Here is a 23,189-nt window from a genome sequence, read left to right as displayed (position 1 = left end):
TGCAACAATTCCCTCTTTACCATTGCTTTGTGACTGGCAGTTAGTTCCAGTGACCCACATTTAAAGTAGAGTATTTACCATACTGTCATATGCCGGTCAGTGGTTTTCTCTACCAGCATTATTAGTTCAATTAATCTTCAATCACTTTGCCTTAAAGTCGCAGGTTATATAAGGTAAATAGTATTTCCAGGAAGGATTTGGTTACAGATAGGCAGCAAGATATGGTTCACCAGCTCACCACTAACTTGCTCAGTCAACATAAATCCAATTTCCTGTTGTTTGAGATATTCTGCATTTCTTTGACATTAGCCTGCATAGCAGACGTGATCCCAGAAACCAAACTAGCCTTCCATCAACCAATCGTCCTACTGATGTTCACCACTGTTACCAAATGCATTTGTTTTCCCCTTTTGCCAGATAGAACCAGCTTTCTTCTGGCTAAGTGTTTGATGCCAGTGTCTTATGAGTCATAACATTTTGTAAAGGGAGGCTTTTCTCTTAGAACAACACATGGCTGCAGGTCCTAATAAGTTGTGAGCAGAAATAACTCAGTGATGTGTTTTCAGGGCAGAAAAATATTTTGGACCACACCACATAGTTGACAAGACATTTCACTCCAGTCCAAATATGCAAATCCCTAATAAACAACAGAACAGAATGAGCAGGATTCCCCCTAAGCAATGATTTTTTGTACCAAACATTATGGTAATGAATTTGTGAATTGTTGTAATAATCCAGTCTGGTGACTGATATAGCTAAAAAGTACCGTCTGGCTGCTTTGCTCCTAGATAACAATTCAAGTCATGCAGACTTGCATTCAATTAGAAAAGAAATCTCGCATACAAACAAATACATGGTTTACTTGCAACAAACAAAAGACAAAAGGGCAGTACTGTAGTAACTAGCAAAACTCCATCAACTAACTAACTAACTAACTAACTCTAGAGCAAAGCTAGAGCAGACATCTACACATCCTACTTTTAGAAACAAAACAATGCAGGGAAAAGAGCCATTCTTTTGACTCTAGTTTCAACAAAAGAACAGCATGCCCAGCCTGTTCCCTCTCTAGTAGATGCCCAGCTGGTCCCAGAAATCACATATATGGTTTCTGGTTCCGGCTTGCGTATGGGAACGCACAGTGAGGTTCATGACCAGAAAGCCACTGGTGTCAGAATAGCGCGGCCAAATAGGCAGACGCTGCTCCCGGCAGAAAGTTGTCTGTTGGCTCCTGGAGGAAGGGTCGCCGGTGTGAGCGAAGGCACCCCAGTAGCACAGCATTCGATTGGACAGCAGCTTCTCCGACAGTGACAGGGTGAAGTTGGCCACAGAGGCTGAATGAAAAAGAAAGGGCAGCTCTGCACCATGGCAGGAATGCTCATAGCAGAAAGTGAGACCTGACCAGACACTGCGGTCCGAGATCACATGGTCAAAAACATACATCCAGAACTTGCTCCCCGCTGCTGTGCCAGCACATGCTGACCTCCTCGATGGACATAAGAAGACAAAATCCGTAACAATCTGAGGAAAGGAAAATAAGAGGGAGATGGTGAGGTCACATTATTTATGTCTTAATTATCTTGTTATTAAATGTTTTACAAACAAGCATGTTGCATGAAGATAAAACCCACTAACTCTGATGATCAGCATTGTTTTTCCTGTAGTAACACCACCTGATCTTTGTGGTTTTTGCAGATTAAGATCAGATAAGACTGGAGTAAAACATAAATTATATAACTCCAGAAAACACAACCTTACTAATAGTACCACCAAAGTCCAATCAGACATCCCATGGGTGGGTTGGCACAAAATTGTCTTAGTGCCTGAACTATAATGAAATTTGGCAAATCTACACTCTCAGGATGATTTGTAATGACTTTCACAAACCTGGACTTTTTATCAGCTTTATGAGGCATGGGAATAGAGAACCGGTTCTTGTAAAGGACCAGCTCCTAGTACTTTAGTTCCTTGAAATTGTTGTTCTGCTTGCCTATCGGTTCTATCTGAACTTGTGCAATAGTCTGCTCATTGTAGGAAATGTACCAGAGGAGTGTGTGGAACTGTAGTCTATAGGTTTATATTGTTAGCTGACAATTATGCGTTTCAGGTTGTTTTGTAACAACTGCATCACTTAAGTGTTCCGGGTAATATGTGCACTACATTACTTGTTTGAGCAATAACGCCAACACTGATCATAACAAACAGCTGAAATACCTTGAACATGCAGAAACATTTGACCACACAGCATGCACAACAAGAACGAATACATGAATGTCATGTCTTTGATATGCTGCTTAACGATGGTGGCCACTCTCAAAGTGCAGCCACTGAGAACCTAATGAAAGTCGATAAGAGAATCGATAAGATGAGGTTTGTATGTGTATGAAAGACGCTATTCAAAATTGTAAAACAAGCCTTTTGCTTGACATGCAGTTCACTCAATATTCCTCCTACAGTAATGGATCAAATCTTCATCAAACAGTTTTTTCTGGAACAATAAATGGTCATCATCATCTCACTCTTCAAAGTGAAGTTACTAATGAATTGCCTTAAACTCGCACTCATGTCTCTGGCCCTCTGCTGTAGTCTCAATTGTGAATTTCAAATCTCAGTAAAGCTCGATGTTCACCTTACCATTTACGGCTTAGAGAAAAGCACTGTGTCTATTGGGTGCTGCTTTCTGAGTGACAAGTTGCTACCACAAAGTCCTTTAGATTTGCAGTCAGATCCACCATTCACATCTATGATGCTCACCTAAAGTTTGACATTGGCAAGGGTCATGTCAAGGTAGGTAAGCCCACCTTTGCGAAAACTGTCATTTACTTATGACCACTCAAGCTTTTCAAATAGTACTTTATTTCTGCACTTTACCCATCAGTGCAGTGTAAAATATTTGCTCCCTTCTGAATTCTTTTTTGCAAATTTGCCAACTCATTTTAGATCACACACAAAGATTACCCTAGTAATTACCATATTCTTATTATATTACTATGTCTGTCTCGCTCCATATTACAGCTGAGATAGGCTCAATTCACCCCATGACCTTGAACTGGGGAAACAGAAGTGGGTGGATGGATGGATGGATGGATGGATGCCTACTGCCTACCCTTTGCTTAAAGCCATAATAACCTGTGGGTTAAGGTTAAGTATGGACAAATTTCATGGCTGTATGTTCCATATGCTGGATATGTAGCTCTATATTAATTAACTAGTCAGATACTAGTATTGAATAGTATTAAGCCTGGAAACAAAATGAAAACAACCAATCTGATTTAAAATTAAAGAAACATCCAAGTCGGTACTTTACTGCGATTCTTGTGGAGTTTGCCGTGTGTAGAAAAGAAAAAGAATAACTAATTAGCCTTGCATCTACAAAGAGATGGGCTAAGGGCAGAGCAGCGAAAATGTTGTTCCCTCTCGGCTAAAAAGAAGCAAAGAAAATGAAGGTAGACTGTCTTCTCCTGCCTGTTACCTAGAAACCAATGTGTCTTTTTCAGCAGCACACAACCTGCACCCACACAGCTGAACATCTGAAAGCTGAAAACAACTTGCTGACTTTGACGGGACTCTCTCTGTCTCTCTCACTCAATTCTTTTTATTTACTTATTTATTTTTTGCCACACAGGTTTATGATCATGTCTCACACATTCAAGGCAATACGAGCACAAGTTATGTTTATTATATCTTTTGAAAAGAATTTCTCCTCACAACTTGGCACTATTTTATCAACCGATTCACACTACAACCTGGGTTTGCCTCTTATCTGTATTTAATTTAATAACGGTACAGTACTCTGTTTTTGGTAACCACTGTCCTTGATGTAAATATGTAAAAATTGTGTATGTTTCTGTTCTGTGTCTTGTGTACTGTTTGTTTGTTTATGTGTCTTTATCGCTGCTGTTACACCCAAATTTCCCCTTGTGGGACAATTAAAGGATTATTCTATTCTATTCTATTCTTCTCTCTCCCCCGTCCAACTTGCTCTCTCGTTGCTAAAATCTGTTCTTGTTTTTGGGCACGCTTCTTTTCTCCAGTGTCAGATTATTGTCATGTTCAGAAAGAACAAATGCTTTAAAAATTCCATTCAGTAACTGTTGTGCATTTGAACGTATTCATCTATGGATGCCGATCAGGCACAACATTCTGAGCACTGACAGGTGAAGTGAATAACACTGATTATCTTTTCACTGTGGCACCTGTTAGTGCGTGGGATATATCAGGGAGCAAGTGAACATTTTATCCTCAAAGTTGACGTGTTAGAAGCAGGAAAAATGGGCTGGTGTAAAGATTTGACCTGGTTTGACAGGAGCCAAGCTGTGATAGAAGACGGGGCAGAACATCTCCAAAGCTCCGGCTTTTGTGGGATACGGTGGTTAGTATCTATCAAAAGTCGTCCAAGGAAGGAGCAGTGGCAGCAAAAGAGGGAACAATGCAAAATTACCATGTTACCAAAGGACATTTCAATTTCAATTACTGACATTTTTATTTACATAAGAGAAGGCATATCACAACCATTTTCAGTAAATGTGGCCACTGAGGTCATGAGTTGGCTGTTCAGCAATGAACACTACTCATCTCCATACAGTTTCCAGGCCTTGACATCTCTCCTAGGCCACAGCCACCAGGAAGCTCTTTCCACCACTTTCCTAAATGAGTTCTTCTCTTGGGAACCCTTAAGCCTAATGTTATCTGGAGATTCCAGAATGGTTGAGCTGGGCCACTTCCATTGTAAGCAGTCATGTAATGCTGGACCATTTGCTGATACTAGATTGTTTTTTCCTAATATCCCACCTTCTGTTTTACTATTAGTTCCACCTTTGTGGTTTTATTTCCTACATGTGACCACATGATGACATCTGGTAAATACCACTTCTGAGACCTAGAGTGTTCCACCCAGACCGATCCTCATCTTCTACCCCTGGAATAACTTGCCCTTGCCTCTTTTCAGTAAAGTTGATTGTGTTCAATATATTGTTCTGTGTCATGGCACCATTGGTGCCATGGAGATAATCTTTGGTTTTTTTTAACATCCTGACAAGGTTCCTTTTGGGAATTTTTTTTAGTAAGAGATGAAGACGAAAGACAGATAGCAAACAGCAATCTGCTTAAATGCCAAGCTTGGGAGTAAAAAATAGGTTATGGCTCTTTTTCATTCAGGTTGTTTGATAAAACATCTCAAGGTGCACCAGAGAGGAGAGGTGCAGCATCTACGTCAGAGCCCAAGTATGAGATTTTTCCAGTCATCAGTAGAAATCACACAGAAACAACACTACCCAAGTTGCATCACTCTGTATAAAGCACACTGCAGGACAGTCCAAGCTTTGGCCTCACTAGGCAAAGCTTTTTCAGCTTAGGCATGTCAGGTTTGCTCTTTCATCATGGTGCACCCCAAAAAGTACTGTTCACACTGTGCTGTAGGACAAAACAAGCTCAAGACCAAACTCTGAACTCTAGCTTGCTGTGTGCCTCTCACTAACTTTAGAGCATTATAGACTAAACCTGGTTAAGGGTCAGCTTCCTGATTCTTGTCAGACTAGCTCACCAGACTTCAGAGAACTTTTTGATGTCTCTACTAGCTTATGACAATATTTATTTATTTATTGCATTTTGAGAGGTTGGCTAAGATACGACAGTGGTCTGCCTCTGGAGTAAGTACATTTGAACAGTTGGGGGAGCTTGTTTTGCTGGGCAGTTATGGTCCACTCTTCCTAAACGAGTAGCTACATACTTGAATGAGGAGAAAGTGAAAAATGCTTCTGATGCTGCAGTGTTGGCAGATGAGTTTACTTTGACAATCAAAGGAGGTTGTGGTTGGAAGCAGGGATATTGTCTTGTTAGTTGGGAGAAAGGGCCAACAGAATGCAATTACTAAACAAGACTCTACCAGCGCAAATTGAAACTAAAGTAGGACATGCAATTACTGTTTAGGTGAAGGGCACTGGGAAAATGAGTGCCCTTTGTTGCAGGCTGAGGCTAAATCTGCACAGGGAACTCGTTCAGTGAAACATTGCCTTTGCAGTTTTGGCTGCCCCCATTGAAAGGAATAAGGTAATAGCTGCTGTGCAGGTTCACACTAGGTCTGCGATTACTCCTGGGATTATTCAAAGAAATCCACTGGATTTCCAGTTCACTGACCCAGGGTATAGACCATACGTATCTGCAGGTTTAGTCTCATTGGTGGGTCATGACCAGAAGATAGCTGTAAACATTCTTAGAGACAGAGGTGCTTTGGATTTATCATTTATTTATCCCAGTGTTGCCCTCAGAAATTGATACTGGTTGCTGTTCTAAAGTCCTGGGTATGAGTTGAAATGTAATGACTGTACCGTTACATCATCTGTTTTTGTCATTAGAGCTAGTACAGGGTGAAGTTGCTCTTGGCCACCATCGTTAACCAGTATATCAACTCGGGCCGATCACCAAAACGGTCGCACGACTGAAAAATCGGCTCACAATGGGCCAAAAATCGCACAGTGTACGCCCAGCTTTAATGGGACATGCTTTCTGTCATCTCACATAAACTTAGAGCGGATGTCTTGAAGACGGCTCATGATTCCACTGCTGGACATTTAGGTGTTCAGAAAACTTATGACAGAGTCCTTTGCCATTTTTTTGGGCCAAAACTGAAAAAGTTCATTTCCTTGTTCATTAAAACAGGTCACATTTGTCAAGTGATTGGAAAGCCCAACCAAGCAATTGAGCACCTTTAGTCAAGTCAAGTCAAGTCAAGTCAACTTTATTTGTCAATTCTGCCACATGTACAGGACATACAGAGAATAGAAATTTCGTTACTCTCAAACCCTAGATGAAATAGCAAATGAACATTTAAATATAAGAGAGTGATTAAAAAATGCAAATAAAATAATTAAAAAGTAAAAATTTAAATAATTACAATATCATTTTACGTATAACAAGAAAGCTATGCAATATACAATATACAATATAATGGGTAAATGACATTGAGTGTAAACCAGGCAGAGTAGTGCAAATAAGCAAATAGTGCAAATGGAGATTTAGTAATGTACGGTAAGAGATAGTGTAACAACAAAGTCTTATGAGGTAATGGCAGTCCAATGCTCCACAAAGTGACTGGTAACTGGTGCAGGTCAGTGAGTGAGTCAGAGAGAGTGTGTGTGTGTGTGTGTGTGTGTGTGTGACAGAGTTCAGTGAGACCGTGGAGGAGAGAGGGGAGAGGGGGCAGAATCGGAAGGGAGTTAAGCTTCCTGACAGCCTGATGGATGAAGCTGTCCTTCAGTCTGCTGGTCCTGGCCTGGAGACTCCGCAGTCTCCTCCCTGACGGCAGCAGCTTGAAGAAGCTTTGCATTGGGTGCGTGGGACCAGCCGCTATGCAAAGGGCTTTTTTAGTGAGACGGGTGCTGTAAATGTCCTGGAGGGAGGGGAGAGAGACACCAATGATCCTCTCTGCAGCTCTCACTATGCGTTGGAGGGTTCTATGACAGGACGCATTGCAGGCTCCAAACCACACAGTGATGCAGCTCGACAGGATGCTCTCGATGGTGCCTCTGTAGAAAGTGTGCATGATGGGGACTGGTGCTCCTGCTCTTCTTAGTTTGCGGAGAAAGAAGAGACGCTGCTGTGATTTCTTGGCCAGTGCTGTGGTGTTGGTGTTGTACGTCCAGGAGAGATCCTCTGTGATGTGCACACCCAAGAACTTGGTGCTGCTCACTCTCTCCACAGACGCTCCGTCAATGGTCAGAGGAGCATGTTGGGTGTGCTTTATGTCCCATCCATCCATCCATCCATTCGCTTCCGCTTATCCTTTTCAGGGTCGCGGGGGGCTGGAGCCTATCCCAGCTGTCACAGGGCGAAAGGCGGGGTACACCCTGGACAGGTCGCCAGTCTGTTGCAGGGCCAACACACAGGGACAGACAACCATTCACACTCGCATTCACTCGCACATTCACACCTAGTGACAATTTGGATTATCCAATTAACCTATCCCCACAAGCTGCATGTCTTTGGACGGTGGGAGGAAGCCGGAGTACCCGGAGGGAACCCACGCAAACACGGGGAGAACATGCAAACTCCACACAGAAAGACCCCGGCCTGATGGTGGAATTGAACTCAGGACCTTCTTGCTGTGCGGCAACAGTGCTAACCACCGTGCCACCGTGCTGCCCTACCTTTTGAGCATTTGCCGATTGATTGTGTGGGGCCGTTACCCAGGTGAAAGGCAGGAAATATGTACTTATTAACAGTGATGTGTTTAACTACTCGCTACGCAGCTGGTTACCCAATACCCAACATTACCAGAGAGCAGTGGTTAAAGCCCTGTCACAGGTTATCTCGGTTTTTGGTATCACAAAGATTGTTCAGAGTGACCGAGGGACAAATTTCACATCAAGTATGTTCACAGAAATATTGAAGCTCCTTCAGGTAAAACATGCCCAGTCCAATCCTTACCATCCACAAAGTCAGGGAGCTATCGAAAGGTTTCACCAAACCTTGAAGTCCTGTTGCGTGCTTATTGTACGGAAGTGGATCGTGACTGGAAGGAGGGACTGCCTACCAATAACTGTTGGACGTAGAAACCAAAACAATGAGGGACTGGCTCATGCTAGTGGTACGAGAAGTTACTCAGGCTGGGACTGGGTTCAGCCCAAATTAATTGGTTTGTGGTCACACTGTTCAGGGTCGACTAGCAGTTTTACAGGATGATTGGAAGACACTGCGGCAGGTGTCAGATCGAAATCATCTGGTTGCTACTCCCAACCACAGAAGGAAATCACTTTTTCATGCATACCTGTTAAAGCCTTATCATGTCTGTGCAAGTGGTGCAGAGGATGTTACACCAATGCGCGCCTGGCGATTCCATTTTACAGGGACATCTGAGTCACCCAGTAACTTGGTTGCTTTGTTGGGATTGTTGGCTACTACAGATAATTCTGTAAGAATTTTCCACTGTAGCTTCTAACCTTCTCGGCTACAAGCTTACGATTTTTTGGACGCCACCTTGTCAGGAAGGCTTTCAGGAAGTGAAAATTTTGATTTCCTCTGTACCTGCTCTAGCGGCTCCCTGCATGGATAAGCCACTCAAACTACAGGTAGATACTGGTATGGTGGGAGCCGAAGCTGTTCTGTTGCAGGAGGGGGAGGATGGAGTGGACCTTCCTGTCAGTTTTTTCTCCCAGAAGTTCAAATTATACCAAATGAACTACTCGATAGTGGAGAAGGGCGCATCGGCTTTAATATGGGCTCTACAACATTTTGAAGTGTATGTAGGGGCAGGGGGGAATCCTGTTTTAGTTTACACAGATCACAATCGCCTCACCTTCCTTCATTTTCTTCAGAATCCCCAGAATCCCAATCAGCGTTTGAGATGGTGCCTTTTCTTTCAGCCATATAATCTGGAAGTTTGACACATAAAGGGAGCAGACAATGTTTTGGCTGATGCATTATCAAGGGCTGTGTCCTAGTAATACAACTTCAAGTGTTGGCAAAATGTTAACTAACGTCATGGCTGTCTAAGCCCTATTTTTATGGGTGGGCGCGTGATGGCCTGGTAGCACTGTTTGGGCCCTTTTGTGTTCCCTCCCCGCAGCACTGGTCAGATCGTTAATGATCTAACAGCACATGAGCGGTGGGAATGACCGGAGTATAAAAGCTAGATCCTGTAATCTCTCTGGCCTTCACTCTCTCTTTGGGAGGCTGCTCGCCAACCTCCAGACGCTTTTCTTTCCAAGCTCCTTGGACTACGATGACCTGGATGACCGAGAACCTTCACAGACATAAAAATCTGTACCACGTCATTTCTAGTAGTCTGACAGAAGCTGCCGCTTTACTGAAACTGCTCATAGTGATGGCAGCACTTCACACAGAGTCGATGAGCTTGTCAGTGATTCAGCTGAAATTCCCTCGCTTACAAAATCAAGTCTCATTTTTCCTTAGGACAGCAGAGGTGTTTATAATTCTGCCATAGCGAGACTTGTCACAGAGCTCATAGACTTGGTTAGTGGGGTTTTCAATGGGAACGAAGTTGATTATGTTAGTCGTATTGTTCAAAATGCACTCAGAAATACTGTGTTTGTCTAATGCAGAGAAAATGTATATACTCCATAAATATAAAAATTGTAGGACTAAAGCTGAGCTCTCCACATCTGCTTCCACTGTGACTGGTTTGCGCTGACCCCTGCGGGCCTCAGGAAAAGTGGCATTTATAGATAAGATAACTCTTTATTGTCATTGCACAGTCACACATAGTACAGTAGTACAATGAAATTGGAAAACTGTCCTACGTCGGCACTACATATAACACAACACGACACGATATGACACATCACAACGTAACAAACAACACAACACAGTATATTAACTTATTATAAAGACACACAGTGTGTGTACGTGGAAGAGTAAGCTCCTGTTGTAATTTCACCAACTCCCTGCTGCAGAGTGAACTGCGACTGAATATTAAATATATCCAGCAGTGTCACCTCCTGACCGCCCTGGAGTTCCCTGGGGGAAGATACCTTCCATTCTGAATTGAAAAATGTGACAGAAACCTGCTGAAAGAAAGAAGAGTCCTGCACTGCCATGAACTTTATATTTGAAATGCTAACTCAGACCTGTAAAGTCTGAGGTGCATGGTTCACAGAGCATTTCACAATCTGACTTTGGGGTGAATTTGCTGGAAAAATCATTTCTGCTATTGAGTTAAGACACACCTGACTGCTTCAGACCAGCAAATCTTTTGCTTCAGTGCAGAAGTGGGCACAGATGCTAATGATCAACTAATGAAGTGCCTTTGATTATCAGCCTCTTGATTCCTATAGAAGCTGTAAGGTTGTACTTCATTTTCCTCATGTGTATAGCTAAGGAATATATGAGGTTTGCTGGTTTTATTGGTGTTTATGATTTAAATTCAAGCAATAAATGCATCTTTCTGAAAGGTAAAAATGTTTTGCATGATTTTCCTTGGGTGGGAAAAGGCAGCACATAACCACAAACACTCACATCTACACCTACAGCCCGTTTAGAACATCACCTGAGACGGCCACAGTGAAACATGAAGAACATGAAAACTCAACAAACACTGCTGGAAGATCAGAAATCCAAAACCTTCTAGCTGGCAACAGTGCTAACCTCTGTACACCATACTGAGACTGAAGTGTGGAACCAAGTCTTCCAAACATACGTTTGGACAGAAAAAGAAACTTTCCAGTTAGTAAAAACGCAGCAAACGCTAAACATTAGTGTCACACGTGTGAAAAACGCAGCTCAAAATGGCAAAACAAGACTGATGCCATGTCATCAGTATGCTTCTTTAATTTTGTGGCAATTATACCTCTAATAGTTCATTCTGAATTATTGCAAATATAATGATGGTTATTTATAAGGTAGAACATATATATTTTACTTTTCAGTAAGTCGAAGTTACCCCCATGGCTCAGTATCGTTTTGCTTCAAAGCCACAATTTTGGAAAACATGCTACCAGTAATGGTACTACTACATATTGCAAGATAAAAAGCTGGCTAGCTGCATGTTTAATCTCAATCTGGCACTTGTATTTATTGCAGTTTATCTTGATTTTTGGACAGATACATTCTGACTTTGGATATTTCATTTTTTGCTTTGTTTAGTCTTTCTGGAAATAGCTGGCGTTTTAACTGGAAAAATCTCCAGCATGTTTGCCAGCTAGTTCCTGACTTTATTTGCTCCCGACAGATAGTGCTGAGTATACCTCAGGCTATTTACTCTGGATTTATTAAAGCTCCCTCTCTGAAAGCAGCTACTTGAAAATGAGGTTGATGACATCAGTGAGACTAAACCATAGCTGTTGGACGTAGGAACCAAAACAATGATGTAAGTGATGCTAAAACACTCAGTGGGGAACTGCAAAGTCAACAGCTAATTCTCTGTGGGTCAGTCACAATGACTAACACTGCTCATATTACATGTAGCAAACGTATTACAGTTTTTAACATCAGTGATTATGACATTATTTAAGATTACACTCAGGTGACAGTTGTTTTTATATACTTAGTTTGAGCTGATGCAGTATAACACAGGCTGCAAGAGATTGTACCTTTATGGAGTTTACAATCTTATAATCATTTTGAAGGCCAATCAGAGTACGTCATTCTAAGAGATGTTTTTGTTATTCACTCTACTCGCATTAATACACACAGGGTGTCTTCCTCCAGTCATTGCTTCCTCCTCTGGAAGCCTGTCCTCTACTTCATCTGTGATTCCTCAGCTTGTCCCCCCTGTCATTGTAGATGTTCAGGAGAGACGAGTTGCTTCTTAGTGGAGCAGTCAAGCTGAATCTCAAGCAGACAACCTCCCTGACTCCAGGTGGTCCCAATGATTCACCCATACAAATGATGGAGGTGAGAAAAAAAATACTGAATGAGAGACAGTGGAGCTGTAGCTCCCTCTGTAGGCAGCGTTAAAGCATGTTGTTTGATTTCCACTGAAATCTGGAAGGTTACTTATAATGCCAAAGTTTGATGCGTGGTGAAATCTTCCTGTCTTTTCAGTCTGGTCATAAGGAAATGCAACATTTATTTCAAACCAACTTCAGCAGCAAGAGTTCAATTGTTTTCAGTTTCCCATCACTCATTACACACAGACAGGCGGCAGACAGTACAACACAGCTGGGTCCTCATTACACACCAAGCACTGGCCAGGAGGGTTATCGATCCATACGTGATGTCCTGCCTCACACAGCCACGCAATGAGTAGTTATTGATGCATGTGTGTGGCAGAGTGTGTGTGAGGATTTACTGTTCAGTCTGTGAGCAAGAGGAGGAATGGAACAGAACAAAACCTCTTCAGATGCAGCTCATTATGTAAATGCATCCTTTTTTTCTTTTACATAAGCTGTTTGACTTCTTGAACACAGACAGCGCATTAGGTTTGTAGAGATGTTCGGCTCTGCAGGTTCTTGCAAATTATTGGCTGAATGTAAAGCTCCCTGACACTTTCCTGACAGCCACCAGATAGAACAACGATAGAAACGAAGCCACAGCAAACGGAGGAATATTAATTATATGCAATTTGTCGGATCAAAAGCAGCATGCTTCAGAAACTTCCCCTTCTGTGAACTGAATATTTCTCTATTTCTGTGAACTCTTCTTCAAGTGTTAACCAGTGCACCCTGTAGCAGAGGAAATGCAAGCAAGGGACTCTAGATAATTAGCCTTTGGTCTCTTCAAAACTTTGTCTCTGGCAGGCAACCATAATTATTGTCATAATTTCAAGGTTGGCAATGGAGGCTAGGGGTTACACTTTTAATGAGTGAGGGAAAACATTTCCTCTTTATATAGGAACAGCAATAATAAATCACAGTAGCATGGCAGGAAAAATTCAAAACAGCTTCTTTAAAATACATTTCCCAGCAATGCTCGGATATTTGCACTGACCCCCGGTCCTGTGAAGAAGCACCCTTCACGAAGAAATGCAGGACAGCCTCACTGCACAGTCAGCTGTGACTGAATACTAAATAGGTGTCACCTCCTGACCCGCTCCCAGAGGCTGACACCTTACACTATTCATCAAAATCGCAGCCAGAATACTGCTCGGGGGTTTTCTCATTTTTCCCTCATCAAAATTAATGATAAACACAGCACACAAAGACGTTTATGCTAGCACATGCCAACATCAGACAATGTTGGTTTGCTTACCAACCATCATGTTAACCATTACAAATATCTGAAGCAATTTATCATAAAATTAGTGTCCGCTGGAAATTTAAGCAGTCATGAATAATTATTGATCTAAATCTGCTACTTCATTCTGCTGGTATGAAAAAAAAGACTACTACAAACAGCTGTAAGTGACACGTCTCCAAAGGTTGATTCTGTCCTGGCCTGACGAGGTGGCTCTTCTGTGTTGTGCCATCCGCTTCGCCAGAGGTTGTTTGGTTTCCCCGATGTATAAATCCTGGCAATCCTCCTGCACTTACCAGCGTACACTATGTTACTCTGTTTGTGTCGGGGGACCCGATCCTTGGGGTGGACCAGTTTTTGGCGCAGCGTGTTTTGGGGTTTAAAAGCCACAGAGACCCGGTGTTTAGAAAAAATGCATCTCAACTGCTCCGATACTCCTGACATATATGGGATCACTACAGGTTTTTGCTTAGGCAGCGGTTGTCCTTCTCTCCTGGATCGGCTGGAGCTTTCTTTAGGTGCCTGTCTAGCTTTGACAAAAGTCCAGCTGGGATAACCACATTTACTCAGGGCCTTCTTGATGTTCTTCTGCCTCCCTGGCTGCTGTGTCAGTGGGGATGGTGTTTGCTCTGTGTTGTAGCGTCCTGATGACGCCCAGTTTGTGCTCCAGTGGATGATGAGAGTCAAACCTTAAATACTGACCCATATGCGTAGGTTTCCGGTACACGTCAGCTTTTAGATGTCCCCCATTACTGATGGAAATCTCACAGTCTAAGGAGGCTAACCTGCCACTTTTCATGGGGCCATTTATGTGATATAAGATTGGAAACCTGCAGTCAGCTGAGACTGAAGAAGTCACCTGGATGAGTGACGAAATGTTTCTCCAACTGAAAACGCTACGTCCAGATGGACTTACCTGGATGATTGAGAATGCATCAAGACGATGTAAGTGACATGGATTTTCTCCACCTGTTAAGTATGAGTGTGTGAGATAGAGATCAAAACCATGAGAGCTGTTGAAAAAACTAACAAGCTAGCACAGAGAGGACCTACGCACCAACCAGCATGTTCAAACCAGAAATTGAACTTCTTTTACATGTGGACTACATTTGACCTGTTTTCAGTGTTAAACTGCACACCAGCCCTACCTATATAAAACTGAGGCTTAAAGTCAAACATTGCATCCTAATAATATGGCACCATACTGGCACTTTTAAATATTTGCCAGTATGGTGCACTTTATATATTTAAAGTGGTAAAAGGTGTAAATTTTGATCATTTAGATTATTTCTTTTTTTTTTCTTTTTTTCTTTTTTGCATATATAAATATTAGACAAAGATAGTGGGTTGTATGGAAGCCCCAAACGCAATTTCATTGTTCTTGACAATGACAATAAATAAATACTACTACTACTACTACTAAATACAAAATGTACTTTTTAAATGATGATTTCGTTTAATGAGGGATAGAAGCTATCTAAAGTCATACGTGAGAAAGTAAAAAATCTCAAAGAAACACCACCATCATGCCATATTTTGAGGAAACTTGAGAATAGATGAGAAAAACATTCTGGAAAAGTTTACAAGGTCGTTGGGAGGAAAACTTTGAACAGTGGTGAAGTTCTCTCCAAAATGACTCCAAGCACAAACACAACTCATCCAGGAGACCACAAAAGAACTGAGAACAACATCTAAACAACTGCAGTTTTCTGTTGTCTCAGTTAAGGTCAAAGTGTTCATCATTTACAATCAGAAAGCGACTTGGCAGAAATGGCATCTGTGTTCTATGACGAAAATCACTGCTTACTAAAAAGAACAATAAAGGCTCAACTCACATTTGCTAAAAACTGATGATCCCCAAGACTTTGTGAAAATATTTTCTGGGTTGATGGGACAAAAATGAACTTTTGTTCAAGTTTTGTGTCCAGTAATCTCTGGCATTTCATTAAAAAAATATCAAATAGTCAAACATGGTGGTGGTAGTGTGATGATCGGGGCTGCTACAAGACAAGACTCTCTGCCAGAAAGTGCTGAAGGAAATGCCAAAATGCTTTAGCAGGGCTTTAAACGGGTCATTCAAGTTTGAAAACGTCTGCAAAATTCTGCAAAACAAAAGCAGGCCGAAATTCCTCCCCAGCCATGTGAAAGACTCTTTTCCAATTTAAGAGCAATACTAACACTAAAAAGACGGTATTAAACTCCTCTTACCTGAGCCAGCATATTTCTGTGGTCAGCATCCCTGTACAGGGGCAGGTACTTGTGTAGGATCTGTAGGGTGTGTTGTTTAAAGATGGCTGTGATGTACACGGTGCACTCCACTGTGGAGACTGGCTTGTTGAAGACCCCATACGCAAACAGAACCCCCTCCTCGGACGTTGTACCTGCAGGACAGAAAACAACATTACTCTAAAGAAACAAGTAGATGTCTGTGTTGCCTGTGGACTTGCTGTGATTCTTCTGCCCAATGGCTTTTCTGATTGTCTCTGTACTTAAAAATCAAACATTGCCTTCAGCTTTGTCATGATGTCGGAATTTTCATATCAAATAGTTGTATAACAAGAACCAGTGGGAGTTAAGCAGAAAGCTGAGAGAATAAAATATAAATCCTGAATAATAACAGTAATAATACAATGTGGTTTCTCTTATTGCTCTTACCCAGCAGTATTGGCTTTTCTTTCTGCCAGTGCCCCTTTTGAAAGGCAGTGACAGCCTGCTCTTTGATTAACTCCCCATCGATATACGGACCCCACGTCTCAAAAACCTCCAGAAACCTGAATGGGTTCAAAATCTTGGAACCTGGGATCAAAAACAGATTGGCAAGTTAAAACACAGAGGGAGAAAAGTATATTAAGCAATGCATCGTATGCAGTGTTATAAAAACTCAAAAGCCTATTAATGTGATTTGTTTGTCTAAGGAAGGGAGCTAAACTTCTTCTCCAGAGTGCATTTTCCTGCCTCAATTATAAGCTATAACCGTGAGTTCATCCATCCTGAAAACTGCTGTCGATGATGTAATCACAGTGATACAGATCAATAACAATGTCGGGCCTGCAGATATATCAAATTTATTCCTTGCTGTTAGACAGTAAAATTACTCTAATTGCCCCTTTAGAGGCTCATTGTTCAGTCATAATGATTTTGTTTACAAGTATCTCACTATGAACATGTTTTTCACAGTCATTTGCAGACAAATATACTATATCCTGCTTCCTTATGTAATATGTGGGCAGCAATGAGTGTTGCTCTAAATCTGGGGTTTGTGGCGTCCTACTTGTTTTCATCTGGGCGGCCAGGATGGCCTGCGGAGTGAGAGACAGCAGGCAGACAAAGTCGCTCACAGAGCAGTTCGTCTGTTTAGCAAAGCCTTTTCCCAGTTTCAGGGCATCATGTCTGGGAAAGATGTGCAGAAAAAAAGAAAATTACATTTCAGCTTGAAGTCATCCTGAAATGTGATCAAGATCTTTCACGTAATCTAATGCTCAGCTTTAAATCAAAGCATGCATCTATCTCACATCCATGCCCAGTATTGCCCTGAGCTGTTAGTTCCTCACCTGGTCTTCAGAGGGATGGAGAAGGGCAGGCTCTGCAGGATGGCCTGGTTAAACAGAGGCTTGCTGCTTTGGATCATCAGGTGAAGGCTTACCGACTGAGCGCCTGCACTCTCCCCAAATACTGTGACCTGATTTTAAAAAAATGTCGCTACTTAAAATTCTTTAACTTAATTTGTGTTAATATTGCAAAAAATATTAATTTCATATCAAACGAAATACAAACAGAACAATGAAAGTTAGGCTTAGTAAATGTACGACATCTACATCCAGGTGATCGTAGTCTAAGGAGCTTGGAAAGAAAAGCAAGTTTGCTTCTTCAAGGAAACTTTGTAATTTGGAGTTGGCTTGACCTGAGAAAGGCTTAACTTATCAGTGTCATGGTCCTGGGCCGTGTTGGCCCAGTATTCTTAGTTCTCTTGTATTTTTGTATTCAGTTCCCTGTTTAGGTTCTGTTTCCTGAGTTGCCCTGTTATGTTGTTCCCTGTGTGCTTTCCCTTTGTGACTCTCACCCCCTGTGTGCCCCTCTATGTATTCATGAGCCCTTGTCCCCTTTCGTGTTTTATTCCATGTTTTCCCCAGCCTGTTATGTCTGTGTTCTCCCCGTGCTCTCTCCTCCTGTCTGAACCTCTGTACTTCCTGTTTGACTCTGCCCGTCTCCCGTCAGTGTTATGTTCACCCCGCCCTGTCTCGTTATGGTTATCTGTGTCAGCTGTGTTCCCCGTGTGTTCCCACTTTCCTCGTTAACCCTCTGTGTATTTCTGTCTGCGTCTCCCTCTGTTCGGCGTCGCGTTCTCCCTCATGTTGTGTGGATCTTCCTGTGTCTACCTGAGAGTGTTAGTTTACTTTTCCCAGTTTAGTTTTGTATTTCCTGTGTTCTGCCGTGCCAGCATTAAAGCTGTGTTTCTCGAGTTCATCCCCGTGTCTGTGAGTTCTGCATTTGGGTCCCCCTCCTGCTTGCCACACAGCGATCCATGACAATCAGGGTGTAACAGAAATAACCTGTTCCTTACCAGGTAATAAAATAAGCTCAGATGAGCAACAAAAGAGGACATATTATACCATGTCATTATTTATTTAACAAAAATTAAATTAAGCCAAAATGTAGAAGACGTTTGTGAAAAACTGAGCATGCCCATAGAAAGTGAAATTATAAAGTAGACCGGTGCTGATAATCAAATGCACCAAACTGCATCAAACTGTTCATCAGCAAAAAACTTCTGCTATAAGAGCAGAAGTTCTGGCGCTTTGCTGGTCTGGATAATTCAGGTATAAACAGCATCAACAATAGTGGGCCACAAACATTGCCCTACAGGCCTCAGTTAGCATGGTAAATATGATAATGATAAAGGAATATAAGAGTTGCAAGGAGAAAGTCTCTTTTCACTAAAAAGAACATGGTTGCATGGCTAAGTATTGGAAGGTTGCATCTGAAAAAGAAACACAAGAATTCTGGATCAACGTCCTTTGGACAGATGAGACCAAAGTGCAGATATTTGGCTATAATGGACATTGACATGTTTGTTTGTTTGTTTTTGCCAAACAAAACAAAACACAGCATATCAGCATAAAAACCTCAAACAAAATGTCAAGCACGGTGGTAGAGAGGTGATGATTTGGGCTTATTCTGCAGACACATTATTGAGTCAACTTTCCTGTTTACCAAAGTATTCTAGAGAAAAGTGAGCCTGACAGCTAAAGCTTGGCCTCGGTCTTACAAGAGGACAATTATCCCAACCACACCAGCAGGTATACAACAGAAGGACAGAAAAAGGTAAGAATTGTGATGTCAGATGATGTCACTGAAAGCAGATCTCCTTAAAATGGCCATCTAAGGGCACCTGAATGCTGTTCCAATCTGTTGTTTGTGAAGGGCAACAAATCACAACAAAGTTGGATTAAAAGAAAAGTGGAAGAGGTTCAAATAGCATGCTTTAAGTAGAAGGTTAATTAAGATGCTGCATTTGACAGGAGATAAACAAAAATGACTTTAAACTGTAAAAGTTACTCTAGCAAAGTCCAAGAATTAAATATGGAAATAGCATGAAACTTTTGGTCTAAACCAAACCAAGTGAGTTATCAAATTTGGAAATGTGTTTCCTTTTTTCCCCTCTGAGATTATACTTTTCTTTAAATGTTTATACTTTATGAATTTGAGAAAATATGTCGGAGCTTCTGAGCATAAAGTTTACAATGAGTATCTTTAACTGTTGGAAGCAACTGCTTCACTATTTTCCCCACTGTGGTCATTCTCTCAGTATTTTCCCCTTTTTCTTCTTTTGTCCTGTTTTCTTACAATGTTTATTCCCACCTTATTAATAAACGCCTCATTTTAAAATAATTATCTTAGGTGTGTGTGTGTGTGTGTGTGTGTGTGTGTGTGTGTGTGTGTGTGTGTGTGTGTGTGTGTGTGTGTGTCTGTGTGCTTGCTTGCCTTGGCGGGATCCCCTCCAAACACAGCAATGTTCTGTTGGACCCAAAGAAGAGCTGCTTGTTGGTCCAGGATCCCATAATTCCCTGCAGCTGATGTGTGAGGATCTTTTCCCGACACAAGGAACCCAAATGCACCTTTAATGATGCAGGATTTCACATGATCAACAAGACGTAATTGACTCAGGCAAGACATTCATTTCCTCCGAGCTCCAAATTACTGTTCACATATCAGAGCTCCTGTTTTCAGTCTTGCAGGAAAGCAGAGTAATTACCAACAGGCTCGGCCATTTTAAAGTGGCACACAAGCATTATTCAGGCTCGTACTGTCTCACACACACAGACGCACACATGCTCTCTATAATAAGTAAATTCTTATTTTCACTAAGTGATTCCACGAGTTTCTTGTTGTTGCCTTTGAGACGTCCACTGCTAAAGTTCATCTGAATTTTATCCCTGTGTGCACAGTGAAATCTGACGTGGGATCATAGAGTGACACAGGCACTGAGATTCAAATACACAGGCTGTTACACACTAATGGGTCCATTTAAACGTAATCCTTCTTACCCAGTCGGTACTCCAGGCTTACAACAACACTGTGGGTGAAGTTACTAATGAAACGTCCATCATACAGAGGCTTGGAGGCAGAACCAGCAATGAAATCTCCACCATGGATCCAAACCATGACAGGCAGGTGGCTCTGCAGAGGAGAGCTCAAGTCCACATCCAGTGGTACAAAGATGTTGAGGTAGAGACAATCCTCACTGACCTTTTTGGAGACATTAGAGGATGCAGGTCATTCAATTTTTCACTTTTTGTTGTCACTTTTATCTTGTTTTGTTTTTTTCTTTTGAATTTAATACTTCTGGCCGTGTGTGACATGGATACATGGATACATGGATACATGGATACACGGATACATGGATACATGGATACACGGATACATGGATACATGGATACACGGATACATGGATACACGGATACATGGATACATGGATACACGGATACATGGATACATGGATACATGGATACATGGATACATGGATACACGGATACATGGATACACGGATACACGGATACATGGATACACGGATACATGGATACATGGATACACGGATACACGGATACATGGATACATGGATACACGGATACATGGATACATGGATACATGGATACATGGATACGAGTTAGGAGGCAATTGCCAGCCAGGTGAAAGGTAAAAACTGCAGATAGAATATAAATTATTTATTTAGTGTTTATGGTACAAACTAATTAGTAGGCTCACACAGCAGGTTTCTTATACTCCTTACACCTTATTTAGGACTGAATAAGGACATTTGTCCCCTTTGAGCACCGTCTCTTGGTTAGTGTACTCAGTTTGCTTACTCACATTTTCTGAATTAATTTTATTGATATTGTTTGTTAGTTGTTTTTAATAAAGTTGAATTTCTCAGAGGTTAGGTAGTCCCAGTGCTGCATATACGAGTGCTTGGATTCTCCACTTTTTGTTCTGGTTCTTATATGATGTTTTCTTACTTTACTGGAGCACTCAAAGCATTTTATATAACATACTTTATTTACCCATTTACACACATTCGTACTCCAACTGTGCAACAGCTTGGGGTTAGTATCTTGGTTGGTGGTTGGTGATCTCAGCCAGATCGAACCACCAACCTTCCAATTATTGGATGAGCAGCTCTACCTCCTGAGCTGCAGACTGTTCATCGCCTCAGTTATCTGCTGTCATTTTACCGACATACATTCTGCAGTTATTTTAAGTGGCTGGCACTTTTTTTTGTTGTTGTTATGTTTTTAAATCATATTTAGACAGAAAGTTGATTCAGAAAGCTTATTGTATTAGTGTAAGGACATAGTTCTTATTTATATACACAGATATTGTTAATAGTCTTGGTAGGTTTGCCGGTTTAAACAAACAGATGGATAACTGGAGCATGTTGTTAAAAACTCTTAATATCGCTAACTTAAATTACATTTGGATTTTGACTACGTTTCTACTCACACAAGATTATTATCAGCTGTCCTTAAAAATCTGGCATACAGCAAAGTAGCATAACTGCTCTCCCTCATTGTAAATAACTGTACTAGTTTGGAAATTGTATTCTGTAAATACAATTTAAATATATAAAAAACAAATATACATAGGTTTTTATTTATAGATATTTGTCACTTTGAGAATCTTTTTGCTAAATATAATTTATTAACAATGGCCTCATAAAGTGACGCCGCTCCATGTGACGTGAGCCTTACAACATGGACTCTAACGACTTTCACTGGGCTGGATTGTTCACTTTTACTCTAATGAAATTGGTTTCATCTCTAAGTGCAGAATTTAGCATCCATGGCTTCATCACACTGTCAGTGGCAGCTCTTTTGATCCACCTGCTGCATCTAACCAGTCTAATTGAACTGGATATGAAATATCTTTGACATGTGAAAGTTTGCGTGCACTAAGCCTATGCAAATTAAAATTTCAGTGTTATACTGTTAGTGTCATTTTATGATAATTAGCATGTCAGCACATTACGGGCGACCGTGGCTCAGGGGGTTGGGAATCGCATCTGTAACCGGAAGGTCGCCGGTTCGATCCCTGGGCTCTCTGTCCTGGTCGTTGTGTCCCTGGGCAAGACACTTTACCCTACTTGCCTACTGGTGTTGGCCAGAGGGGCCGATGGCGCGATATGGCAGCCTCGCTTCTGTCAGTCTGCCCCAGGGCAGCTGTGGCTACAACTGTAGCTGCCTCCAGCAGTGTGAGAGTGAATGAATAGTGGTATTGTAAAGCGCTTTGGGTGCCTTGAAAAGCGCTATATAAATCCAATCCATTATTAATCACAACAGCTATGTATTATCACAAAGCAGCAGAACAGAAGCAATTAAAATAACCTCAAGCTGTAACATTAAAGTGATATAAAACATCGTAGCAGGATATAAAGAAATACAAGGTTGTAATACACCTACACTCTTAGGGCACTCCTCAGTGATAGCTTTACTGCAGAATTGCATACATGCGGCCCTGGGAAAGGAGGCATCATAAACCCCGTGCCAAGGACTCACAGGTCTGGGGGGCTTCCAGCGGTAAGCCCCAACAGGAGGACTTGCGTACGGAACACCATAGAATACATGGGCCTTATCCACAGTAATCCCCTTGATCTGGCCATCTTTGGTTATCACCACTGGTCCAGCAGCCCCATCTGTATCCTGAGTGACAGGTTTGTCCTTGGTTTGCTGTATGATTGCAGGGTCCCCCGGGCGTCCCAGCTCCTCGACGGAGTTTATCTCAAAGTCTCGGTTGATGATGAACGGCTCGGGGTAGACATTTCTCAAAAAGCTGACAAGGTCGATGTCATCATCATTTTTTGTAACTCCTCCAGAGGAAAGCTCTAAACTCAGTGTGCACAGCAGCAGCAAACAGTGCCAGTTCTCCATATTGTGATAGAATACTCTTAATACTTCCCCAGACCAGCTGCCTGGATCATGATTTGACTTGACTTATGGCTGCGGCCCTCATACGCCTGAAACTCTCTGCACACTCTGCATGCTTGTGACTCCAATTTGCCTGGTTCCTTA

The 23,189-nt window shown here is 41.8% G+C and overlaps 1 protein-coding gene across 1 annotated transcript; it reads right to left on the bottom strand.

The window, feature by feature from the left end:
- Window positions 1-840: 840 nt before the first annotated feature.
- LOC146688755 (cAMP-regulated D2 protein) lies at window positions 841-23,055 on the bottom strand. Its single transcript, XM_085437361.1, has 8 exons — window positions 22,581-23,055; window positions 20,172-20,373; window positions 19,609-19,742; window positions 17,178-17,305; window positions 16,898-17,016; window positions 16,282-16,422; window positions 15,835-16,007; window positions 841-1,518 (listed from the first exon to the last, which is right to left on the bottom strand). The coding sequence occupies exons 1-8, from the start codon at window positions 23,046-23,048 to the stop codon at window positions 1,066-1,068; spliced, it is 1,818 nt and encodes a 605-aa protein (XP_085293487.1). The 5' UTR covers window positions 23,049-23,055; the 3' UTR covers window positions 841-1,065.
- Between the last annotated feature and the right edge of the window lie 134 nt (window positions 23,056-23,189).

This window comes from Copadichromis virginalis, linkage group LG17 (assembly GCF_057382275.1).
Source record: "Copadichromis virginalis isolate Kocher_CV1m ecotype Utaka linkage group LG17, C_Virginalis_male_GT1.1, whole genome shotgun sequence".
In the NCBI taxonomy this organism is placed as follows: domain Eukaryota; kingdom Metazoa; phylum Chordata; class Actinopteri; order Cichliformes; family Cichlidae; genus Copadichromis; species Copadichromis virginalis.
The sequence above is the reverse complement of the archived record's forward strand: the minus strand, read 5'-3'. Positions and strand labels throughout refer to the sequence as shown.

Coding starts and splice junctions, on each gene's coding strand:
- LOC146688755 (XM_085437361.1), bottom strand. CDS start 23,048: ATGGAGAACTGGCACTGTTTGCTGCTGCTGTGCACACTGAGTTTAGAG. Junction 17,017..17,177: donor TCCATCCCTCTGAAGACCAG/GTGAGGAACTAA, acceptor CATCTTTCCCAG/ACATGATGCCCTGAAACTGG. Junction 1,519..15,834: donor ACAGAAATATGCTGGCTCAG/GTAAGAGGAGTT, acceptor TCCTTTCCTCAG/ATTGTTACGGATTTTGTCTT.